We start from the raw sequence: 12,441 nt of genomic DNA, 5'->3' as shown, positions 1-12,441 counted from the left end.
TCCTGACTCACAGCTCCTAGAACACCTGGAATTTTCTGATCCCATAGGACATATGGGAGCATCTTTTGCTATAAGATTTGGTCTTTGTTCTCAGTTCCTAAAAGCACTTTAGGGCCAAACAGGTGACATGGGTGTCCCATTTTGTACTTGGGTGCCACGTTTGTATTGTATTCAGTGACAGTTTTTTGTTCTGAGGCGGGATCTCAACATTTGTATAAATGTCAGGCTCCACAGACTGGCCCTGCTGCTGGATCCAGGTGAACAAGAGGTGATGAGCTCTCTCCCCTCGGTCCTCACCTGTTGCAGGGGACATTGCTGAACACAACAATGAGGGCCGGGTTTCACAGGCTTGTGCTGCACAAATTCACAGCAGGTGGTGGTCTAGCAAATCTCAAGCTGGGATTATCGAACAACAAGAAACAACAAGTGTTGGTGAGGATGTGGAATAACGGGAATCCTTGTACACTGTTGGTGGGAATGTGAATTGGTGCAGCCACTGTGGAGAACAGTATGAAGGTTCCTCAAAACTAAAAATAGAACCATCAAGCACTTCCGTTTTTGAGTACTTATCTTTAAAAACATGGAAACAACAATTTGAAAAGATATATGCACCCCCATGTTCATGGAAGCATTATTTACAATAGCTAAGACATGGAAAGAACTTACATGTCCATCGGTGGGTGAATGAATAAAGAAAATGTGCTATGTGTACACCATGGAGTATTCTTCAGCTATAAAAGAGAAGGAAATCCTGCTTTTGCAACACATGGGTGGGACATGAGGGCATTATGCTAAGTGAAATAAGTTAGACAGAGAAAGACAAATACCATATCATCTCATGTACATGTGGAATCTTAAAAAAAATCAAAAATCAAATAAACTCATGGATACAGAGAACTGATTTGTGGTTCCCAGAGGTGGAGAGTTGGGTCATGGGCAAAATGGGCAAAAGTGGTCAAAAGGTACAAACTTCCGGTATAAAATAAATCAATCATGGGGATGTAATGTACATCATGGTGACTAGACTTAATAATACTATTAACTATAATAGTATAGTTAAGAATACTGTACTGTATATTTGAAAGTTGCTAAAAGACTAGATCTTAAAAATTCTCATCACAATAAAAAGTTTTTAGCTATATGTAGTGATGAATGTTAACTAGGTATATTTGGTGATCATTTTGCAATATATACATGTATCAAATCATTGTGTTGTACACCTGAAACTAACATAATGTTATATCTATACCTCAAAGAAAAAAAAATATATAAAAGATTTTTAAATCTCAAGTTGGGTCCTTAGATTAGAGTGGTCCAAGGCTACCAGGCAGTGTTCCCTAGTTGAAAGGCTCCACTGGCCTTTAAACACCTGCTTAATGAATTACTTATGTTAAATCCCCTCTGCCGAAATACATAGTGTGGCTTTTGTGTTCACTATTGGCCCTGGACTGATAAACTCTCAAGAGATGAAAAAAAAAAATGGGGTGATTTCAAATGCCCTTATGATAAAACTCACAGTCAACTGGAAGTAAAAGAGAAGTTCTCTAAAAAGATAAAGGGTGTCTTCAGAAACATCAAAGTTAATGCAGCAGCATAGGTTCTACCCTAGGAAGGCAATAAATATAGGTAAAAGGTATAACAATTGAAAGGAAAAATAAACCAAAGAGGTTTCTCTTCATAAAGGTTTATGTATACAGAAAAATCCAGAAGTATATACACACACATTTGGGGGCTTAATAAGAGAGCACAGGGCTTCCCTGGTGGTGCAGTGCTTAAGAATCCACCTGCCAATGCAGGGGACACGGGTTCGAGCCCTGGTCTGGGAAGATCCCACACGCCACGGAGCTACTAATCCCATGCGCCACAGCTACTGAGCCTGCGCTCTAGAGCCTGCGAGCCACAACTACTGAGCCTGTGCGCCTAGAGCCCGTGCTCTGCAACAAGAGAAGCCACCGCAATGAGAAGCCCGCGCACCGCAATGAAGAGTAGCCCCTGCTCGCTGCAACTAGAGAAAGCCCGCGCGCAGCAACAAAGACCCAATGCAGCCAAAAATAAAATAATAAATAAATACATTTTAAAAAAATAAATAAATGAGAGCACAATTACAAGACACAAATTGCAAATTTTAAAAATCAGTTGCATTCCCATATCACAGTAATAAATAACTGGGATTTTATGTGACAGGCCATTGACAATAGCATCAAAAATCAGGATATACCTGACATTTAGAAAGGAATATAACAAAAGTATAATGTGCATGACCTCAGCGGAGGAAATTATAAATCGGTCTTGAAGGACATTAAAGACGGAAATAAATGCAAAAATATGCCACATTATAGGTGTGGAACAACAGAGTATAAATATGCATTCTACCCAACTTCATCTGAGGAATGAAAACAATACGTCACCAAAACCCCAAGGGGATTTTTTGTGGAATTCGATAACTCCATTGTAAAATTTATAATGAAGTAGACATTTCAAGGATAGCCAAGGTTACCAAGAAGAAGAACAATGTGTGAGGCACGGCTCTGCAAGATATCAATAAGTAGTACAACGTCCTAGAAGATAACTTATGTATAGAAAGAGGGATAGGCCGGTAGACCGATGGAACAGGAGAGGGAAGCTGGAAATAAACCTCAACCACAGGAAGCATCCTGTGTGACAGAGAAGGTGATACAAAGAAGTGACAAAGAGATAGCCTTTTCACCAACTTTGTGGGCAATAAGGGATCTGAAACAGTCAAATGAAATTGCACCGCTAGCTCATACCAGGCACAAAATCAAGTGCAGATGCTCTGAAGACGTATTGTTTTGGAAAGACAAAACAATAGAGCTGTTAGAAGACAATCTAGCAGGAGGTGTCCATGAACTGGTGGTAGGGAAAGATTCCTGAACAAGACAGAAATAGCACCATCTATAAAAGAGAGACATTGAAAACTCGAACTGGACGAAAATGAAGAACTGTTCATAAAAGACACCACAGGAAGTGCCGAACCATCAGCCGTCAGGTGGGAGCAGATACTTACAACACATATAACCATCAAAGTGTCAGTATCCAGGATATAAGAATTTCTATGAATACATAAGGAAAAGGAAATACAGAAAAATGGGCACAATTGAGCAGGGGCCTCAGAGAGGACAACATTCAACAAGGCCATCAATGAATGGAAAGCTGCTGCACCTCACTGCAATCAGGAAAGCGCACACATTAAGACAATAATAGGCTATTACTATACGTGCTCCAAGTTGGCACCTATTAAAGTACCTGCAAACACCAAGTATTAGGGAATGTGTGAAATATAAATTGGTCCAAGCATTTGAGAGGAAATCGGCATCATCCAAGTAACTGACAATGTGCTTGCATCAGGGCCCAGAAATTCCACTCCTTGGATGCATGTTCTAGAGCAGCCATGACCAATGGCAGCCAAACCCCACATGTGGCAATCGACTGCTTGAAAGATGGTTATAAGGATGGGTGCTGTAAGGGGCTACACGAAGTGCTGCTATAAGGGCTAAATACACACTGGAGTTCCAGACTTAGTACAAGGAAATGAATGTAAACTATTTTGGTATTCGGAGGCCAATTCCAATGTGTCTGTAATTTCACCCACACCACCAACAAGCAATTCTCAGACACCAGCAGGGTGCTCTAGAATTCAATTCAATCCAACTCAATTCCGACAGTGTCTACCTGTAAATAGCATCAGATCCCACAGGTTAAGAGTTCAGTCCTTAAAGACTGCCCCTCCCTCCCACCTTCAGATGCCAATTTCAACTCCAGGTTGTTACCTGTACTTCTGATCTGCTGGCTACAGATAGAGGTTCCCAAGACTCTCTCCTCAAGTTCAATAAATCTGCTAGAGCAGCTCACAGACTCAGAGAAACACTTCACTTCAGAGATTACTGGTTTATTATGAAGGAATACAACTTAGGAACAACTGAATGGAAGAGAGGTATAGGGCAAGGCATGGATCAGGGCACAGAGATTCCATGCCCTCTCCAGACCTGTCACTCTACCACCACCTCCACCTGTTCACCAACTTGGAGTTCTTTTGATCTTCCACACTTTTGTGTTTTTAAGGGAGGCTTCATTACATAAGCATGATTGATTGGATCATTGGCCATTGGTTATTGATCCAACCTTCAGCTCCTCTCCCCTTTCCGGAGGTTGGGTGGGGGGGCAGAAATGAGAGTTCCATCCCTTTAGTCACATGGTTGGATCCTTGGGCAACCAGTCCCCATCTTTAGCTATTTTCCAAAAGTTGCCTCATTAAAATGACAAAAGACACCTTTACTGCTCTCAGCACTTAGGAAATGCCAAGGGTTTTATAAGTTCTGTGCCAAAACAGGGAAGAAGACTAAATATATGTTTCATGTTATGAATCACAATATCACACTACCACATTGATAATTTCATAATGAGTACAGATTGATGAAATAGAGTTTTTATTTTATGGACGTATAGTTGATTTAGAATGTTGTGTCAATTTCTGTTGTACAGCAAAGTGATTCAGTTATACATATATATGTTATTTTTCATATTCTTCTCCATTATGGTTGATCACAGGATATTGTATACAGTCCCCTGAGCTATACAGTAGAACTTGTTATTTATCCATTCTATATATGATAGTTTGCATCTGCTAATCCGAAACTCCCAATCCATCCCTCCCCTTCTCCCCTTCCCCCTTGGCAACCACAAGTCTGTTCTCTATGAGGCAATAGAGTTTTGATATATTCGTTAAAAAAATATATTACAAAAATTAACTTCACCTTTAAAACTTTTTCTTAATATGGCATTTAGAAAACTTTAAATAACACATATGGCTCCTAGATAGAGCTAACATTATGTTTATCACATAGTGACCATAGAAAAAATATTTCCCATGTTCACCAGGATATATAGTCAGGAATCCTCTGGCCTTCGTACCACTGACAGTAGAAGCAGCTCTCAAGATTTTAATTTCAGATGTTGCCTGGGGACAGCCTCATTCCACTCACCCCACATACTCTGTCCTGGATGTTGGGAGTCAGAAACAATTGGGGTGGATAAGATGGGAAGAAACTGCAGCCGGAAGCCACAAGGTAGAGACAGAAATGCAGAAGAGGAAATTTCCCCATAACCTGGGCAAGGAAAGCTGGCCCCTGAGGCTAGGGAAGAGGCCAAGCTGGCCCACCTCAGGGGCACAATGCCCATCCTAATAGAAGTAAAATAGGGCTTCCCTGGTGGCGCAGTGGTAGAGAATCTGCCTGCCAATGCAGGGGACACGGCTTCGAGCCCTGGTCTGGGAAGATCCCACATGCCGCGGAGCAACTGGGCCCGTGAGCCACAATTGCTGAGTCTGCGCGTCTGGAGCCTGTGCTCCGCAACAAGAGAGGCCGCGATAGTGAGAGGCCCACGCACCGCGATGAAGAGTGGCCCCCCCTTGCCACAACTAGAGAAAGCCCTCGCACAGAAACGAAGACACAACACAGCCATAAATAAATAAATAAAATTAAAAAAAAAAAAAGTAAAATAACCCAAACGATTGAGTTGGGGAAATGAAACAACTATTTTTACATTCGAGGAGAGTTACAGACTTCGTATCAGTGAAAGGAGTGTGTATATCATACATATACTTAAAAAAACAAATTAATAGTTATATTTTTATTGAGGTGGTATTCACATGACATGAAAATACTAATGATAATTTTGGATGTATCCACTTTTGGAGGATGAGATGAAGAGGAAACTAAAATGACAGTGGATGAGAAAGTAACTTGAATGCGGAGCCTCCCTCTTGTGGAGGAGAGAGGAAGCACAGTTGAAAGTTCATTGTCATTCCATGACAATGGAATGAGGATTTGGGAGATGCCTCTTGGCGCCAGCAGCATGGGCACCAGACACACACATCCAGGAAAAGACTTTCTATGTTGAGAATGAATGGTGAGTTTTTGCAACATGATACCTAGTATCCTATTGAAACTGTTTCCTGTCATGAAGGACTATTTTCTCCTGCTGCCCCCAACACTTACACAAAATACACTTGTATTTAGTGCTCTGGAAATGCAAGAAGATATCTATCAGAAAGAAAACTTTAAAAAACATTCCCATGTACAACTGCATCGCAAAGAATGAAATACCCAGGAATAACTTTCACCAAGGAGGAGACAGATCTGTACTCTGAAAACTATAAGACATTGATGAATGAAATTGAAGAAGACACAATGAAGTCAAAGATATACCATGCTCATAGATTGGAAGAATCAATACTGTTAAAGTATCAATTATACCCAAAGCAATCTACAGATTCAATGCCATCCCTATCCAAATACCCATGGCATCTTGCACAGGGCTAGAACAAGTAATCCTCAAATCTGTATGAAGCCACCAAAGACCCCAAATAGCCAAAACAACCTTGAGAAAGAAGAACAAAGCTGGAGGCGTCACATTCCCTTGTTTCAAACTGTACTATAAAGCCACAGTAATTGAATATAGTCAATAATACTGTCATCATTTTTTACGGTGACACATGGTTACTAGACCTATCAGGGTGATCATTTTGTAACGTATTTGGTGGCAGATCACTCTGTTCTACACCTGAAACAAACATAAATTTATGTCATCTATACTTTAATTTTAAAAAGATATTGAGATATACAAAGATTTCATAATTGGACAGCAAGAGCACTACATCTAAATGGAAAGATTGACAAGAGGATGTCATAAAAAATTTTAGACTCCTGCCCAGCAAAGAAGAAAGAGAGAAGGAGAGAAAGACAGTCACAAGTTAAAGACTCACAATTTAAAGGGATAAATTAGGAGTTTGGGGATTATATATACAAACTACTATACATAAAATAGATAACCAACAAGGAACTACTGCATAGCACAGGGAACTATATACTCAATATCTTGTAATAACCTACAATGGAAAAGAATCTGAAAAGAATATATGTATATATGTATGTATGTATAGCTGAATCACTTTGTTATACACGTGAAACTAACAGAACATAAGTCAACTATGCTCCAATTTTTAAAAAAGATTCACATCCAGAATAAAGAACTCACAATCAATAAGAAAAAGATTGCCCAATTTTTATTTTTAAATGGGCAAGAAGCAAAACAGGAATTTCACAAAAGAACACATTCAAATGACTCAACATCATCACACATAAGGGAAATAAATTAAAAAGGCAATGAGGGACTTCCCTGGTGGTCCAGTGGAATAGAATCTGTCCTGCAATGCAGGGCAAGTGGGTTCAATCGGGGAACTAAGATCCCATGTGCCGCAGGGCAACTAAGCCCAAGCGCCACAACTACTGAGCTCGCGCGCCTCAACTAGAGAAGAGAAAACCCGCACTCTACAACTAGAGAGAAGACCACGCACCCCAGTGAAGAGCCCACGTGATGCAACAAAAAAGCCCGCATGCCACAGCGATGATCCCGCATGCTGCAACTAAGACCCGACACAGGCAAAAATAAAATTTTTTTAAAAAGATAATGAAATACTGCCACAAATGGATTGCAATGCTGAATACTGAGCAGGCAAACAAGTGCTGCTAAGGATGTAGACAGATCAGAACACTCATATATGATGGTGGGATGTAAATTCATTTGACTACTCAAGAGAACTCTTTGATGGTACCTTCTAGAACTAAATATATGCCGACCTTATGATGAAGCAGTCCCATACTCACCAGGAAAATGGTGCTAGTCCTCCTATTTTCATCACAATATTCATAACAAAGTTATTTTGAAAAAGCCAAAGTTTGGAAACAAATGCAATGTCATCATATTTTACAGTCGATACATAACTGGAGAAATAGTCACACGTAAAATACAATTTTAAAGACAAAAACTATAGCAAAACCAAAATGAATTATTGATACATGTAAAAACATGCATAATCTGAAAAACATAATACTGAGAGAAAGTACAAAGATTGGCACACGCATCCATCGGGACAGAAAAGGGAGAGCCAAACAATGAATAAATATTTCTTCTTCTTTTAATTTCCTTTTTATCTCATTTGGGGACTGTTGGGATTTCCCTGGCGGTCCAGTGGTTAAGACTCTGAGCTTCCACTGCAGGGGGCGTGGGTTCAATCCCTGGTTGGGGAACTAATATCCCATATGCCACATGGCCAAAAAAAAAAAAAAAAAAGAAGAAGAAGCCTTATTTGTAACAGATCACTCAAAAATAATGGTAGATGAAGAGATCATTTTGCTGAAAACTCTCACAGGAAAACTAAAAGGTAAGAATGATTTTTCTATTATTATGTTACTTAATAATACGTTCAAATAATGAAATGTTGTGATATTTTACACTAACTATTATGAGGTAAGCAACTTGAAACCAAGAAAGAAAATCAGTGTTCCTGATTCTACTGTGTGTGGATGTCCCCACTAATAGGGAAGTTTTGGAGACCAGAATCTCAGGTGTTAAGCAGGTAACTTCCGGGTCATGAGAGGAGAAGCCCTTTGCAGGGCTGGCGATGCAGAGAGAGGAGCCGGGTGGAGGAGAGGGCTGAAGGACGACCCACGGCACAAGCAGGGTAGCAGATGGGGAGTGGCGCTTCAGAAACAATGGGGCGGGCAGTGAGGGTGCGTCATCAATAACCATGTTTTATTTTCTGTATCTTATGACGTTTTGACATCTTAAAAAGCTTGCTGGCCTGAAAAGGACACCGCCTCGCAACTGTTAGAGACAGAAAAGGGCTCTTCCAGGACCTCACCTTTAAAATGCAAACCAATCAATCGCTACCCCATAATCCCCAACCACCCCTTTAGCTACCCCTCACTCGCCAAGCCACTATTTCCCTTACCCGAAGTCACTCACGAACAGGTAACAGACTACTACAGATCACCCCTGCCGCCCAAAGCCCACCAGAATTATTCAAATGAGCAGATCCTAAAGAAATTTCCCTACGCAGCCCTGCCTTTCCCGTGGAAACCCCAATAAAGGCTTCTCCGCACCTGCTCCTGCTTCTTGAGCAAAACCAGGTGCTTCCCCTTTGGTCCTGCCCGCGTGACGAGCCACCTACTCTTGGAAGATGTTAAGTAATAAAAGTCTCCTTTCAACGGTATTGACTCTTCATGTCATCACGCAAGTTAAAAGCTCGTGGTTGCAAATGAGGGTTTGAGTCGAGCGTTTCCGGGGAGAAGCCGACAGTGATGGCCCCACGGCTGTCTTCTGGGCTCCGCATCCTCACGTGTATCCCGTCTTGAGAAGGAGGGAGGCTCAGCCCTGCCCCCTCGTGGCCTCCACACCTGCAGGACCAACACTGTCTCAGGTCAGAGAGTCGGACAATTTAACTCTGGCTCCAGGCAGGATGGGCCAGCTCAGCCCCACCGGGAACTCCAGGGCCATTTACCCGACTTCCCTGGAGAGGAACGGGTCTGCTCACCTGGTGTAGTAGATCCAGGTGAGGCCATAGGTGAGGAGGAAGCCAGCCCCCATGAGGGCCCCTCTGATCAGGGTGAGGACCAGGGGCCAGGAGCCCTGCTGAGCCTCAGTCACGCGGCTGCAGCAAGACGGCCTTTCTGGGGAGGGCAGAGAGGGGTGAAGTTCTGCCCCCAGCCCCCAGCCCCTCCCACACTCCAAACACCTGCCCAGGCTGCCTACCCTGGCACCTGTCCTGCAACTCATTCTGCACAGCAAGGCTGACGGAAACTTGCTGGGAGCCCAGAGGGTTCTGAGCTCGGCAGGTGAATTCTCCTTCTGCAGCGCCTAAGCCTGGCAGCTCCAGGATCTTGGTGCTGGAGATGCGGGTGGCGTTCAGGGCTCGGGACGCCCGGAACCAGCCCAGCCGTGCGGGGGGGTTGCTGTCAGCCACACACAGCAGCCGCAGCGCCGGGCTCTCCGAGATGAGAAGGGCCGAGGCCCTGTTCTGCAGAGCCTTGAGGGCTTTGGGGGAAAGTGCAGCGAGAGCTCGCGGACGCCGAGGTCCCATCCCTCCCGCCCTCCCAGCATCTAGTTGGCCTCTCCTTCTCCTCCCCTGGCCCGCTAGCTTGCTTCGGTGTGGCTTCCCAGGCTGGACCCTCACACCCGAAGGAGCTTGACCCAACGTGTCCGGGCCTCGTATCTTCAGGGGAGGCTCAGTGTCTCAGTGGGACGTGCCCGGGCTGCTTGGTGGAAAGAGCACAGAGAGCCTCAAGCCTTGGGAAGCTGAGGCAGTGAAGGCACCAGGAAATGGGCCTCAGGAGGCTTCTGTGGAGGAAAGCCACAGAGCAGAACCGTGGTGAAGCGACATGGGCTTTGACCAGAGCGCGTGAGTGCGTATGTGTGTGGTGTGTATGTGTGTGTGGCCTGTGTGTGCATGTCCATGCGTGTGTAGGTGCATGTGTGTGTGTGTGTGTGTATTGCACGTGCATGTGTGTATGTGCATTTCTGTATGTGTCTGTGTGTATGTGTAGAGATGTGGATTGGATGTGTGTATGTGCATGTATATATGTGTGTGTGTGCATGTATATATGTATGTGTGTGCATGTGTATATGTGTATTGAACCTGTGTGTGGACTAGTGCCTGGGAGGTGGGGGAGGGAGGGTGGTGATTTTTATCCTTGCTCTTCCCATACGTGATGGCATTCAAGCCCTAATCCCACCCTCTCTGCTTGGAGGTGGTCCCAGGAGCTGGACCCAGCCCTGGAGAAGAGCGGTCCTTTCCTACCTGTGACATTTCTGAAGCACAGGTTGACGCTGAGGTTCCACGGAGCATCTAGGATGGAAAGATATGGCCTTGCTTCGGAGGTGAGGAGTGGGATGGAAACTGACCCAGCACCCAAGGAAGGAGACCAGGGAGCGCGGATGGCTGCCCTTCACGGCCTCTCCCCACCTCGGCTCCCAGCGCTCAGATGCATAAAAGAGTGAGCTGGCCCTCGTTCCGTCCCTGCCCTCTACACACACACACACACACACACACACACACACACACACACACACAGCCGACTGCCCTCAGGGACCCAGCCCCCCTCCAAACTCACAGGAGACATTGAGCCGGATGCTTCTCTCCATGGTCACTTGATCTCCTTGGAGTTCCACACGACAGGTGAGGTTGGTGCCATGGTCCTGGCGCCTCGGGGTGAAGGTCAGCACCGAGGAGTGGAGGGTCTCTGGGTCCACGGCGTCAAGGGCATCCCCCGCCCAGGAGAATGAGAACGCTCTTCCCCCATCACAGACGAGAGACAGGCGGCAGGTCAGGTTTGTGGGGCGGCCGGACTGCAGAGCCTCCAGAAAGCGGATGTCAGGTTTCTCTGTTGGGGCTGAGGAGGACAGAGGCGGGTGCCTGGGCCCCAGGGGCGTGGGGGCCCAGAGCGTGACCCTGAGAGGGACCGGTGCCTCAGAGCCACAGCTCACCCCAGGTCCTGTGTCTCTTCTGAACCCCTAAACCCCGAGACCTGGAGCAGGCAGTGGTCCTGTGTCCTGTTCCTGTTCTAATACGGGAGTCTCCACGTCCCAGGGTCCTCTCCTGGGCCCCTGCCATACCTGTCACCTGCAAATTCAGCTTCTTATCTCTGTAACTGTATTTCACATCGTCTGCCTCCACTCGGAAGAAGTAAACTCCTGTGTCGCTCATCCTGGCATCTCTGATGTTCAGGGACCAGTTGTTTTTCCTGGGGTCCCAGAGGAGGTGGAATCGGCCCTGGGTCTCTGGCTTCACTTGTCTCCATGGGTTGTTTGTGGCCACAGGATTACTGCGGTGTATGTTGTCCCCTTCCCGGAACCAATAGATGAAGGGTTGGCCAGAGAAGGGCCACGACCTCCGAGGGTAGGAGAAGGAGAAGGGCACGTGGACGCCCAGGCACGCCTGCACCGTCACTGATTCCTGCACTCGGAGCTCGTACCCTTGGTCGTCCTGCAGGGACCCTGGGGGACACAGAGGCTCCGCTGCAGCTGCAGCCCCGCCCCCACCCTTGCCGCCCCTCCTCCCTCGGCCCACTCACCCCCCCACAGCAGGGGCAGCAACAGCAGGGGCACCATGTCCGCGTCCGCCAGCGCAGAGCCCGGGTCCAAGTGCCTCCGTCAGGGAAGGAGGCGCCGCGAATGTGGGGAGCGACCGAGGAAGCCCCAACCGGAAGCCAGTGGGTGACAGAGAGACAGCCTTGGCCCAGCACAGAAGGGGAACTTGGATGCCACAGGCCAGAGGACGGGGAAGGTCAGGCTGGGAAATCATCCTGTTTCCCTCATCTCTCCCATTTGCAGCTGCAGACCGTGAGCTACTGAAATGTGAGGCTCGTCTAGGCTCCCGTACCCGTCGCTGCAGCCCTTCCCCGTGCGCTGTTCTCTACACAGGGAAGACAGCCTCATCTGTCCGGCTCCCTGGGGATCAGAGCCTCCGGGGGGGGGGGTCAAAGAGCAAATTCATTATCCCATGTGGAAGGGAGCCCAGGCTGAGGGTCCAGGTGATGGAGGCCCGCCCCCAAGTCGGGAGAGAAGGTAAGTTCTCAGCAACAAGCG

The 12,441-nt window shown here is 46.0% G+C and overlaps 1 protein-coding gene across 1 annotated transcript; it reads right to left on the bottom strand.

Annotated features, from left to right (window-relative positions):
* Nucleotides 1-9,061: 9,061 nt before the first annotated feature.
* LOC132353929 (sialic acid-binding Ig-like lectin 14) lies at nucleotides 9,062-11,969 on the bottom strand. Its single transcript, XM_059905434.1, has 8 exons — nucleotides 11,928-11,969; nucleotides 11,470-11,850; nucleotides 10,968-11,246; nucleotides 10,655-10,702; nucleotides 10,505-10,510; nucleotides 9,630-9,891; nucleotides 9,392-9,523; nucleotides 9,062-9,254 (listed from the first exon to the last, which is right to left on the bottom strand). The coding sequence occupies exons 1-8, from the start codon at nucleotides 11,962-11,964 to the stop codon at nucleotides 9,062-9,064; spliced, it is 1,338 nt and encodes a 445-aa protein (XP_059761417.1). The 5' UTR covers nucleotides 11,965-11,969.
* Nucleotides 11,970-12,441: the final 472 nt, after the last annotated feature.

The sequence above is a fragment of the Balaenoptera ricei genome, chromosome 19, assembly GCF_028023285.1.
Source record: "Balaenoptera ricei isolate mBalRic1 chromosome 19, mBalRic1.hap2, whole genome shotgun sequence".
Lineage (NCBI taxonomy): Eukaryota > Metazoa > Chordata > Mammalia > Artiodactyla > Balaenopteridae > Balaenoptera > Balaenoptera ricei.
This window is presented reverse-complemented; position numbering and strand designations above follow the sequence as displayed.